This window comes from Schistocerca piceifrons, chromosome 11 (assembly GCF_021461385.2).
Source record: "Schistocerca piceifrons isolate TAMUIC-IGC-003096 chromosome 11, iqSchPice1.1, whole genome shotgun sequence".
NCBI lineage: Eukaryota > Metazoa > Arthropoda > Insecta > Orthoptera > Acrididae > Schistocerca > Schistocerca piceifrons.
In genome coordinates this window covers 76,865,595-76,879,582 of record NC_060148.1, presented here as the reverse complement: position 1 = coordinate 76,879,582, position 13,988 = coordinate 76,865,595, and the positions used below count along the sequence as shown (strand labels likewise).

General features: G+C 46.6%; 1 protein-coding gene across 1 annotated transcript in view; it reads left to right on the top strand.

Annotated features, from left to right (window-relative positions):
- The window catches only part of LOC124719718 (BTB/POZ and MATH domain-containing protein 4-like), a 45,805-nt gene that overhangs the window by 13,508 nt on the left and 18,309 nt on the right, over nucleotides 1–13,988 (top strand). The window contains exon 2 of the mRNA XM_047244922.1: nucleotides 12,219–12,792. Coding sequence (XP_047100878.1) covers nucleotides 12,230–12,792 — 563 coding nt within the window. The 5' untranslated portion in view covers nucleotides 12,219–12,229. The remainder of the gene's footprint in view (nucleotides 1–12,218; nucleotides 12,793–13,988) is intronic.

Below are 13,988 nucleotides of genomic sequence, written 5' to 3'. Positions count from 1 at the left end.
GCCTCATGTAAGGAGGAGAAATGCGTACCATCACGTTTCCGACTTTGATAAAGGTCGGATTGTAGCCTGTCGCGATTGCGGTTTATCGTATCGCGACATTGTTGCTCGCGTTGGTAGAGATCCAATGACTGTTAGGAGAAAATGGAATCGGTGGGTTCAGGAGGGTAATACAGAGCGCCGTGCTGGCTCCCAACGGCCTCGTATCACTAGCAGTCGAGATGACAGGCATCTTATCCGCACGGCTGTAACGGGTCGTGCAGCCACGTTTCGATCCCTCAGTCAACAGATGGGGACGTTTGCAAGACAACGACCATCTGCACGAACAGTTCGACGACGTTTGCAGCAGCACGGATTATCAGCTCGGAGACCGTGGCTGCGGTTACCTTTGACGCTGCATCCACAGACAGGAGCGCCTGCGATGGTGTACTCAACGACGAACCTGGGTGCACGAATGGCAAAACGTCATTTTTCGGATGAATCCAGGTTCTGTTTCGGCATCACGATGGTCGCATCCATGTTTGGCGACATCGCGGTGAACGCACATTGGAAGCGTGTTTTGGTCATCGCCGTACTGTCGTATCACCCGGCGTGATGGTATGGGGTGGCATTTGTTACACGACTCGGTCACCTCCTGTTCGCATTGACGGCACCTTGAATAGTGGACGTTACATTTCAGATGTGTTATGACCCGTGGCTCTACCCTTCATTCGATCCATGTGAAACCCTACATTTCAGCAGGATACTGCACGACCCCATGTTCCAGGTCCTGTACGGGCCTTTCTGGATACAGAAAATGTTCACTGCTGCCCTGGCCAGCACATTCTCCAGATCTGTCACCAATTGAAAACGTCTGGTCATTGGTGGCCGAGCAACGGGCCTGTTACAATACGCCAGTCACTACTCTTGATGAACTGTGGTATCGTGTTGAATCTGCATGGGCAGCTGTACCTGTACACACCATCCAAGCTCTGTTTGACTCAATGCCCAGGCGTATCAAGGCCGTTATTACGCCAGAAGTGGTTGTTCTGGGTACTGATTTCTCAGGATCTATGCACTCAAATTGCGTGAAAACATAAGCACATGTCAGTTCTAGTATAATATATTTGTCCAATGAATACCCGTTTATCATCTGCATTTCTTCTTTGTGTAGCAATTTTAATGGCCAGTAGTGTATTGTTTTCCAGCAGCCGTGAGTCGTTTACGCTTCACGTAACGCCACCGACTCACACGTTGTTTACACTGTTTGCCTCTGTTCGTGTGTTCCTGACAGTGATCTCTGTACTTCCTCCATGTTGAACTTAAGCTGTCACCCTCGTATTTCTGGTCCTGCCCTAGAATGCAGCCGATGTAATACTGCAACAATTACCAACCGAGGGGGGACCCTGTCGGTTTCGGATAGTATCACAGCGGGCATTAGTGGCAACTAAGATACTGATCTCGACAAGATTTCTCTTGATATTATCTTTTCGCTCCTGTTACGCTAGCGAATGGCGCGTGGGTAGGGTGATCCTCGGTAAGGCGTCTGTATTGGCCGCAGTTTCTCGGTTTTTCTCGTCGTCGCCATTTCGCTGCAAGCCTGGAAGCTTCGAGGAGACGCGCTGGCGCTGCGGAACAGCGGTTTGTGGGCAGGAAGCGGGCGTCCGCGCAGTGCAGATAACTGCGGGTCGCCAGTCCAGGGTCAGCGGGTGACGTCACGCGGCGAGGCTGGTGGAAACCGGCTGCTGCGTGCACAGTGAAGAGGTGTCCGCATCTCGCGGTCTTGCGGTAGCGTTCTCGTTTCCCGCGCACGGGGTCCCGGGTTCGATTCCCAGCGGGAATGTGTTTGTAAGGTGCAGTAGCTGCTGTTAATTTTTTCCAGAGGAAATCTGTTTCTACCATGTAGAACACTCCAGAATGATTGCAGCTTGCCGTACTTCAGACATTTGGTGGGTGATGTGATAAATATAATCGATACCTCTTGACTAGCTTTTTCCACTCAACTGATAAGTCATTCGACGGCTCTTCACTGATGAGGGATCTGACTTTGAGCCACGAATAGGTTTTAAGCAGTCCTTTAAGGACTGCATGGTTTTCGGAGGTTGGTGGTTTGAGTGGGGAAGCAGAGCCACTTTGCCGGAGGACAGGAGAATCTCGCGTGTGTCTTTTTCAGGAAGGCCGTCCTGGTTTTTAGCCGGGCGACGTGTCTCATATGTTACCTACAATGCAATAATGTTGCACAATCGCAGTTCCCCGACTAAGTGCATAATGAAACTCATCGTATGTGTCAGTATGGGCACTGACTCTGTTGTGAGTAATTCTGCCCATTGATCACTTCACGATGTCTGCATACAGGGGGAAAAAAAACAAATGATGAAAACTGACGTTTGGTAGACACACAGCCGTCCATTTATGTAGCCTCACAGTTGCATTTGTGTGCGCTGATGACGTGATGACGTTCAGAGGGAGCACATGGCCGTAATAAGGACTGAAAACGCCACACACTATGGGTTTCTTCCAGTATTTAACGACCGTTAAGTTGTAAATGTTCCTTTCAGCTCTGCAGGAAGTTTCAGTACAGTAATGCAAAGTCTATAGTTACCGCAGATGGATGATGTATTGCTCATAATTACGGACTCGTTATGTATTACCCGAGTTGTTTACGTGTGAGAGCAGCAAGGCTCTTATATTTACTGGAGAAACCAATCAGTTACAGTCTTTTAAAAGGTAGTGTGATTCTTCCTCCTCCCAAACTGAGTCTCATTTATGTACACCATTGAAACGACTGAAGTGCATGGCAGTGGGTACATCCATCGTATCACTTACTAGGAGTTCCTCATGGTCCATTCACGTTCAGGGGTGTGTGAAGAATCATTAAAGTGCCTCTGTGTGTGCAGTAATCAGTCTAAACTTGTCTTCGTGATCTGTGCGAGAGCCATACGAATGGAGTTGTGATGTATTCGCAGAGTCAGGATTTGACGTTGGTTCTACAGACTTTCTAAATGTGGTTTTATGGAATATTGTCTCCTCCAGAAATAACCTGTACTCAGTGCAGTCCTTAGCTCCTCGAAAAGCATGCAGAATGGCAATGTTCTGAGCTGATTTAACAATTGCGGCAATCACTCACCCAGACGCAGTATAGAAACATTCCTATAATGCATATAATGTCTCGTAATCTGCACGAAACACGCCGCGCAGTGTTTGTGTACGAAATAAAATGTTCACATGCGAATATCTCCTAAAATAAATCACTCACAAATCTCAGGCTTTCACAAAATATTCAGTACTGTAGTCGCTCTTTGTCAACGGCAGCAGAAGCAATAAAACGCGCAAATTTCTTTATTTCGGAATAAATTTGATCAGCGCGATTTAACACAGGCGTTTACCAGAAGATGGTTCCCGAACAACTTAATCGGCTCCTAGATCGGAGGCACAAAGCCATACTCGTACGCACGGGATATGCTTAATTCCTATTGGCTAATATGTTAAACAGCCAATCAGATCATTTCGAGCACTTGTGTACTTCAGGTATTTTTAATAACAGCCAGTCAGATTACTGCAGGTAATTTAGACGAGAAATCGCGTAATTCTGAAACAAAATAAAATTTAATGAAGACAAAATTAGATTCCATTCCGCAACATAAATTACTTAAAAGTTTAATACTCAACTCCCCTTCTGGATGCCTTTTACAAAACCAAACTAAGTCGGGCATACGCCACAAATTCCACTATTGTACAAGAAACGTTCTCACACATTTACTTAATTTCCATAAAATTTCAACGTATCTCTTCAGACCCTGCGAAACACGTGCGTAGCCGAAACACGTTCAGATAATAATTTTCCAAAGTACTTTTTATTTAGTCAGAAATCTGTGGTAATGAAACGAAAGAAAATTCCGGACAATTAGATTTTATGGACCTGTACTTCTGGTTGTAGTTTCAATTGATACTATAGATGAATCCATCACAGTCGTCCCTTGGGTAAAAATTTATATCTCCGAAAGTACTGAAGTTACTCACTTGAAATCAGCTGGGCCAGCGTGAGAACCAAAATTCTGCTCTCCTCCCAGCTCCGCTTTCGATGTAAGATGACAATTCGTAATAATTAGCTACATTGCAAACCCAGAGAGTGGTTGAAAAAGTGTTCATATAGCTGACATGGCCAGTTTCATGTGGTAGTTCCATTAAACTGATAGTGAATAAACAGTTGATCAGCCACTCACGTCTTGCTGCATCAGTGACCTGCCCGTCATCCGTGTACTGCTTGCCGTGGAGTGCATCCTTCGTTGGACCAAACAGACGGAAGTCGGAAGGTGCGAGATGCGGGTTGTTCAGCTCTGAGTGATCCACCGGTCACCCTGAATGAGAGCACGTCCCCACATCGCAGGAGTCACAGCCGTCTGCAGCTGACAGACACGTGGAGGTCGGCCAGATACGCACAACCTTGCTGCGACTATGGCGCTGCTAGGCCAGGCGTGGATCACCAGTAAGCTCTTCTGACGATGACAGACACCTCGCACTAAGACTCGCAGTGCTTCTGTTCACTGCCAAATCTCCTCAGACATTCTGCAAGCGGATATGAAGATCTCCGATGCTCTGGTTTTCATCCGAAAGAAACTCAGTGACAGCTCTCTGCTTGGGTCGCACCTCCTTTACGGACGCCATTTTGGAGGCTACAAATGGTGCTGTCAGCTGATGGAATTCCATGAAGCTGTAGGGGCTGAAGCAGAAATGTTCCACGATGTCTCACAAAATTTCGCATTTTTCCAACTGAAATTGGCCGAGAAAAAAGTGTAGCGTTGCAGATCGAACGCCCCCGTAATTTTATAAGTAGCTCAGTTGGACGATGATTGTGCTTACGTATTTTAATCTGGATCCTTGATCTTGATGTGGCTAGATTCTTCACAATGCCTGTCTTCTTCTCAGCATCTGGTAGCAAGAAATGCGTGCGTTTGAGAATAGCTCCTCCTTAGATTTCTCCCTGAGGTCACTGGAAATCTAATATCGTTCTCGGCCGAAAACACTAACATCTTACTGCTATCTGAGCAGCACAGTGAAGTCGCTACCACGGCCAGGACAGACACACAGCCAAACCAGTTACAGAAGTACTGGCTTGCACGTCAACTAGTTCCGAAAATGACGAAGAGATTAAGGAAATGCTTTTTGAGAGAGGAGAAATTGCTCAGATCTTTAAGCGAGATGAAAACTTGTGATGCGGCACTCGAAATTGATAGTCGGAATACGAAGTGGAAGGAAAGTTAGAGGAAAAAGAATTGAATTAAGGGAATGAAAGGGGAAGCTGCCTGGCAGAATTTTGCACAGAGCACAATTTAACCACTGCTAACAGTTGGTTTGAATCATGAAAGATAATTGTGTACACGTTAGGAGTCAGAATGCACCTCACTATTTGAGACATACTATACAGTCCTAATAATTACTATTATTTGGCAAATAAAAATGTGCTCGGATCGAACCTTGTTCTCTCATAACGACTCTGGAAGTTGCTAATGTCCATTCCCATCAGCTGGAAAATTATTTCCTGAACCAGAGATTACGAGTTGCAATTTTCATTTTAATCAACGTGGAAAGAAGTCCCCTCTTAAGAAAAACTAAGAAAGACATTGTTACCTAACAATCTATCCGGACTACGATATATTGTCTTAGAAATATTGGACCATGGTTGGCTGTCTATTCAGAAAATACTGTCTGAAAAACTAGTTTCGTCGATTATTTGACTATTTCTAGACCAGTTGGTTGATAAAGACCAGATGCCATCAGACATGTGGAATTACAGTGGAAGGCCCCATCACATCAAAAACGCCTCTCAGGGGTGGAAGAAATTGATAATATATCAAAAGCTCAGCCAAATGTTTAGTCATTAATAAACCAAGAGGACGTAGTTCTTTCGCTGATTAATTTCTAATTCGGGTGGAAAAAGAATAAAGAAGTCTGCAATTCATACTGATGAGGCGACTGTAAAGATTCCAAATTGATGGCACCGTGAAATCGTTTCTGACTTGTGTGACCCACACACGGAAATTACACTGTAGAAGAAAACATGACCACCATTGGAAATTATAAAAATATTGAAAAGTAGTTTAATGCACGTCGTACTCATTGGAAAGCTTGTAAACAACTTTAATGATGGACGAAATGAGACCACTTCCTCACGGTTTTCCTGGGAAACGACACACCGACAAGTAAATACCTGTTGCAATTTGTGGAACATTCGGTAATGAAGACCGGTAGGGCTGCCTTAAAGGTCATGCCTCTCCTAGGGCACCATCACGGCACTCCTATTGAGAGAGACTCTATGAAGAAAAACCTGTGTGGGTGGACAGCAAACAGAAAACCCGTGCAGTAGACACAAATGACAAGCAGCCACGTCCACTCATTCGCCCTTCGTCTGCAGACCTGCTGCAGACCACTGCACGGTGTGTGGTCGAACCACTGTCCTCCCGAATGTGAGTCCAGAGTGTCTCACCGCCGCGCCCTGCATATCTACATCTACATCTGTACTCCGCAAGCCACCTGACGGTGTGTGGCGGAGGGTACCTTGGGTACCGCTATCGGTTCTCCCTTCTATTCCAGTCTCGTATTGTTCGTGGAAAGGAGGATTGTCTGTATGCTTCTGTGTGGGCTCTAATCTCTCTGATTTTATCCTCACGGTCTCTTCGCGAGATATAGGTAGGAGGGAGCAATATACTGCTCGACTCTTCGGTGAAGGTATGTTCTCGAAACTTTAACAAAAGCCCGTACCGAGCTACTGAGCGTCTCTCCTGCAGAGTCTTCCACTGGAGTTTATCTATCATCTCCATAACGCTTTTGCGATTACTAAATGATCCTGTAACGAAGCGCGCCGCTCTCCGTTGGATCTTCTCTATCTCTTCTATCAACCCTATCTGGTACGGATCCCACACTGCTGAGCAGTATTCAAGCAGTGGGCGGACAAGCGTACTGTAACCTTTGTTTTCGGATTGCATTTCCTTAGGCTTGTTCCAATGAATGGCATCTGCTTTGCCGACGATCAACTATATGATCATTCCATTTTAAATCACTCCTAATGCGTACTCCCAGATAATTTTAACTGCTTCCAGTTGCTGACCTGCTATTTTGTAGCTAAATGATAAGGGATCTATCTTTCTATGTATTCGCAGCACATTACACTTGTCTACATAGAGATTCAATTGCCATTCCCTGCACCATGCGTCAATTCGCTGCAGATCCTCCTGCATTTCAGTACAATTTTCCATTGTTACAACCTCTCGATACACCACAGCATCATCATCTGCAAAAAGCCTCAGTGAACTTCCGATGTCATCCACCAGGTCATTTATGTACATAGTGAATAGCAACGGTCCTATGACACTCCCCTGGCTTACCTGAAATCACTCTTACTTCGGAAGACTTCTCTCCATTGAGAATGACATGCTGCGTTCTATTATCTAGGAACTCCTCAATCCAATCACACAATTGGTCTGATAGTCCATATGCTCTTACTTTGTTCATTAAACGACTGTGGGGAACTGTATCGAACGCCTTGCGGAAGTCAAGAAACACGGCATCTACCTGTGAACCCGTGTCTATGGCCCTCTGAGTCTCGTGGACGAATAGCACGAGCTGCGTTTCACACGACCGTCTTTTTCGAAACCCGTGCTGATTCCTACAGAGTAGATTTCAAGATTCCAGAAAAGTCATTATACTCGAACAGAATACATGTTTCAAAATTCTACAACTGATCGGCGTTAGAGATACAGGTCTATAGTTGTGCACATCTGTTAGACGTCCCTTCTTGGAAAACGGGGATGACCTGTGCCCTTTTCCAATCCTTTGGAACGCTACGCTCTTGTAGAGACCTACGGGACAGAGCTGCAAGAAGGGGGGGCAAGTTCCTTCGCGTACTCTGTGTAAAATCGAACTGGTATCCCATCATGTCCAGCAGCCTCTCCTCTTTTGAGCGATTTTGTTTCTCTATCCCTCTGACGTCTATTTCAATATCTACCATTTTGTCATCTGTACGACAATCTAGAGAAGGAACTACAGTGCAGTCTTCCTCTGTGAAACAGCTTTGGAAAAAGTCAGTATTTCGGCCTTTAGTCTGTCATCCTCTGTTTCAGTACCATTTAGGTCGCAGAGTGGACATTGTTTTGATCCGCCTACCGCTTTGACATAGGACCAAAATTTCTTAGGATTTTCTGCCAAGCCAGTACATAGAACTTTACTTTGGAATTGATTGAACGCCTCTCGCATAGCCCTCCTCACACTACATTTCGCTTCGCGTAATTTTTGTTTGTCCGCAAGGCTCTTTGGCTATGTTTATGTTCGCTGTGAAGTTCCCTTTGCTTCCGCAATTTTCTAACTCGGTTGTTGTACCACGGTGGCTCTTTCCCATCTCTAACGATCTTGCTTGGCACATACTCATCTAACGCATATTGTACGATGGTTTTGAACTTTGTCCTCTGATCCTCAACACTATCTGTACGTGAGACAAAACTTTTGTGTTGAGCCGTCAGGTACTATGTAATCTGCTTTTTGTCACTTTTGCTAAACAGAAAAATCTTCCTACCTTTTTTAATATTTCTATTTACGGCTGAAATCATCGATGCCGTAACCGCTTTATGATGGCCGATTCCCTGTTCTGCGTTAACTGTTTCAAATAGTTCGGGTCTGTTTGTCACCAGGTGGTCCAATATGTTATCGCCACGAGTCAGTTCTCTGTTAACTGCTCAAGGTAGTTTTCAGATAAAGCACTTACAAAAATTTCACTGGATTCTTTGTCCCTGCCACCCGTTATCTATGTTTGTCTCCCAGTCTATATACGGCAAATTAACCTCCACCCAGAACTATAACATTGTGGGGAAATCTACTCGAAATATTTTCCAAATTATCCTTCAGGTGCTCAGCCACAACAGCTGCTGAGCCAGGGGGCCTATAGAGACATCCAATTACCATGTCTGAGCCTACTTTAACCGTGAGCTACACCCAAATCATTTCACATTCCGGATCTCCGTCAATTTCCTTCGATACTATAGCACTTCTTATCACTATAAACACGCCTCTCCCCTTGACTGTCCAGCCTGTCTCTGCGGTATACATTCCAATCAAAGTTTAGGATTTAATTACTGTTTACGTCTAGTTTCAGCCAACTTTGTCCCTAGTACTATATGGGCGTTATGACCGTTTATTAATGAGAACAGTTCTGGGACCTCTCTATAGACGCTCTTGCAGTTTGCTATTAGCACATTAATATTGTTATTCCCTGTTGCATTTTGCCTACTCCTACCTTGCCGCGTCTCAGGAGGCATCCTGTCAGGCCTAGGGAGGGAATTCTCTAACCTAAAAAACCCCCATGTGCACTCCACACATAGTCCGCTACCCTTGTAGCCGCTTCACGTGCAGTGCACGCCTGACCTATTCAGGGGGGCCCTACGTTTCTCCACCCGATAGCGGAGGTCGAGAAATTTGCACCCCAAATCTCCGCAGAATCGTCTGAGCCTCTGGTTTAAGCCTTCCACTCGGCTCCAAACCAGAGGACCGCGATCGGTTCTGGGAACGATACTACAAATAGTTAGCTCTGATTCTACCCCGCGAGCGAGGCTTTCTGCCTTCACCAATTCCGCCAACCGCCTGTACGAACTGACGATGACCTCTGAACCCAGACGGCAGGAGTCATTGGTGCCGACATGAGCAACAATTTGCAATCGGGTGCACCCAATGCTCTCTATCGCCGCAGGCAGGGCCTCCTCCACATCTCGGATGAGACCCCCCGGCAAGCAGAGTGAACACTGGCCTTCTTCCCCGACCTTTCTGCTATCCTAAGGGGCTCCATCACCCGCCTATCGTTGGAGCTCCCAATAACTAATAAACCCCTCCCCCCGTGTGCCTGCTCGGACCTTGCTGAAGGAGCAGCCACATGTCCAATCACAGGCAGATCGGGCGTTGCCACGCAACCAGCCTCCACATTGACCCTCCGCCTCGTGCGCCGCGAACGACGCTGAAACCGCCGCTCCCCTTGGGGAGAGGGTGGCCCAACCGCGCCCTGTACCCGCGAAGATGTCTCGACAGCAGGGACAGTGGGTGACGCATGTGTAACACCTGGGGTGTACCTTGCGACGCACCAGACTCCCCACTGCCGCTACACTCAGAGGCAGCAGCCTGAAGACGGCTGACCACGGCCATCAACACGTTCAGCTGTTCGCGGACAGTGGCCAGCTCCTCCTGCAGGCCACTACTTGCATTTCACACACGTTTCTCTGCCAGTTACATGGCGCAGACACGTACGAAGATTGTGTCTCCAAAATATGCTGAAGGTGATCGGGACCATGGCTCTCTGTCTTCTAATAATTCAGACGCGATCCCGCTCAGTATCTTGGCAAGTTTGTGATTACCTAGAAAACCGTTTGAGTGAAAGAATCTGCGAAAGCTCAGTCTAAACTACAGTCGCATTGCGAGTGTCACAATAAAGTAGAAAACTACACCACTGATCTCGGGATACATTAAAGATTTATAAGACAATGACGTCTGTTTCTTAGACGAGGAACATGTCGATGCTCGAAGACTGTATGGAAATGTGAACGGCTTTACAGCTTTTACCACTTAGTTTATTGACATGCAACACCACTTGGGTGTAGGAAAATACGGTAACAACGCCTTTAAACAACAGTAAAAAGTCGTTCATTATGCGATTACAACGCCAGTGTCCAAATTTTTGAGCCTATAACATTGAGTGCATACTTTGTATGGGGAGGCGAAAAAACCACAAAGCGACATAAAACGGAAACAAATGTACAACTAACGAGGGATGGGAAAGGAAGACTTGGGTTGGTCGGGTGGCTTCCAGAAGCCTGCAGTGTACGTGTTGGCCTGCGACCCTGCGCTGACCTCCGGCGCTACGCTCTGTTCAGCACTGCCTCGGCGTCTCGATCCAAGTCGGGCGGGCGCGACAGAAGCCTTCGGACGAATTCTTTGGCGCTCTGCTAGCACCGTAACGGTCCGGCAGACGTCTTACGCTGGTGGAATGGAGATTCTGATTCGGCACGTTTCGAAAAAAGTGGACGCCGTTCTCGCAAAACCCACTTGTCTGAATTTCGGAAGCCAGTTTACACTGTAGGGTGTGGAACTATTTCACTGACTCCGTCGTTTGCCCCTCATACGACCAGGAGAGTCAAGAGTGATGTCGGAGCTGTGATAGAGCTTACTTTGGTTTAGCCATGACGTATGTGTCATCTAATAAGTACCCGAACGTTCTGTGGGGCAAAGATGCTCTACAAACACGTCCACGCCAAAAGGAGATGCAAATTTATATTTGTGCGAAAGTTCCACAACACACGTTCTGGAAATGGAGGCAACGAGTTTCATTCCTAAACTGCTCAACCTGGAAATACCTGGGTACACCATAGCTCGCAACAATCGGATAAAATGGCGACATGATTTATGATTGTATTATGCAGCATTCTTTACCACGGAGGTGGGCGCTGCATCTTTTTCTGAAGAAAGAAGACGCAGGTATCAATCTGTTCAAAGGAGAGTTAAACATACCAATGAATTTAGACTAGTGGTTCAAAACCGCTCAAATGGCTCTGACCTCTATGGGACTTAACATCGGAGGTCATCAGTCCAATAGAACCTAGAACTACTTAAACCTAACTAACCTAAGGACATCACACACACCCATGCCCGAGGCAGGATTTGAACCTGTGACCGTAGCAGGCGCGTGGTTCCGGATTGAAGCGCCTAGAACCACTCGGCCATGGTGGCCGGTCAAGTTTAATCGTGCCTACCCTGAGACATTCACCGAGGAAACTGATTTCTGCATTAGATGTACATTGCTTCTGATCAGGTGTCACGGATCTGAGGAACTTGAGATAAGGAGGAAGAAAATTTTTCCTAGTTAGAGGTGCCACCAACTTGGATTTAAATATAAGTCGTGTAACTTTATGGCTGAAACACGTTTGTTGCTTTGTTAATTTTTTTGCTATGACATAAATAAACCATCTTTTGACTGAGAACGATAACATTTTTAGAAGGTGAAAGCAGTCTATCGTAGCACCGCAGTGGTAGTTACAAACCTTAGGTGATCGCAAAGCAGTACGGGCCCTTGTCATTTTAAGGAAACTGGTGACGTTGCAATTGATTTAGGGTGGACAACACTTTCACAGCTGCTGTTTCATACAGGTATGCATGCGCCTCGTACAAGTGTTGAGGGTGCAGTGTGAGGGCTGCTCAGTGGCACTGTGTTTCAGGACCACCCACCATGTCGGCAGTTACGGAGGTTCAGAACAACACAACCGAGGCCCTGGCCGCCCTGGTAGATGGGGGTGAAGACGCCCTGGTGACGCTGGTGGCGGGCGAGACGAGGGTGGCGGCTCACAGGGCCGTGTTGGCAGCCGCGAGCCCCGTGTTCGCAGCGATGTTCGCGCACGACATGCTGGAGGCCAGCTGCGGCCAGGTGAGCATCGACGACGTGGAGGGCCCGGTGCTGAGGCTCCTGGTCGCCTACACGTATACCCTGCAGGCCCCCCAGCTGCCCGACATGGCCGCCCAGCTGCTCTCGGCGGCCGACAAATACGGCTTGTCGGCCCTGAAGGCTGCCTGCGAGCGGCAGCTGATCTCGCAGTTGGCCGTCGAGACCGCAGCGGCGACGGCCGTCACGGCAATGAGGCACTCGTGCCCGGACGCCACCAGGGCTGCCGTCGCCTTCATAAAGGACCACCTGCAGGTGATGGCCACGCGGGGCTGGGCGGACGCTGTGCTCGAGTACCCGCAAGAAGTCATTGAAGTCAGCAGTATGCTCGGTGAGCCACCGGCAGAAGCCTGGTAAGCAAATTCCCTTTTTGGCAGTGCTAGTGTGAATTTGACGTCGTCCTTGCTTTGTTCGTCATGGGTTTCTTTGCTGCCTACATTGCATAGCACCTTAACGTCATCTACTTAATGATCGTCAGTCACGATGCTAAGTCTCTCACTGTTTCCACTTCTACTGCTTCTTATCAATTTCGCCTTTCTCTGATTTACTCTGATTCCATATTCTGTACTCATTAGACTGTTCATTCCATTCAGCAAACCCTGTAATTCTTCTTCACTGTCACTGAGAGAATCGGTCATCAGCAAATCTTATATCATTTCACCCTGAATTTTAATTCCACTCTTCAATCTTTCCATTATTTCCGTCATCGCTTCTTCGATGTATAGACTGAACAGTAGGGGCGAAGGATTACATCCCTGTCAGACACCCTTTTTAATCCGAGTACTTCATTCTTGGTCTTTCACTCTTATATTACCTTCTTGCCTCTTGTACATATTGCAAATTACTTGACTTCTCCTATAGCGTACATGTATTTTTGTCTGAATTTCTAACATCTTGAACCACTTGATATTGCCGAACGCTTTCTCCAGGACCACAAATCCTATGAACGTCACGGAACTTCAATTTTCTTTTCATTCTCCTGTGTATTATCCTTGTCAGAAACGTGGATGCTTGAGCTGTTAAGCTGATTGTGCGATAATTCTCACGCTTCTCTGCTCTTGCAGTCTCCCAAATCGTGATGATTATATTTCTTTCAAAGTCAGATTGTATGTTGCCAGACTCATACATTCTACACACCAGTGAGAATAGACCTTTTGCCACCTCTCCCAATGATTTTAGAACTTCTGATTGAATGTTGTCTATACCTTTTGCCTTCTTTGATCTTAAATTTTCCAAAGCGCTTTTAAATTCTGATTCTAATCACCAATATTTTCCATACCGACTCCTGCTTGTTCTTCTGTCACGCCATCGGACAAGTTGTTCCAATCAGGGAGGCCTTCAGTGTACTCTTTCCAACTATCTGATCTCGCCTCTGTATTTAACACTGGAATTCCCATTGTGCTCTTAATATTACCACGCTTGCTTCTAATTCTGTGGAAGATTGCTTTGACTTTTCTATGTGCTGCGTCAGTCGTCCCAAGAATCATTTCTTCTTTGATTTCTTCACATTTTTCGTGCCATTTTGCCTTAGCCTCTCTGCACTTCCTAT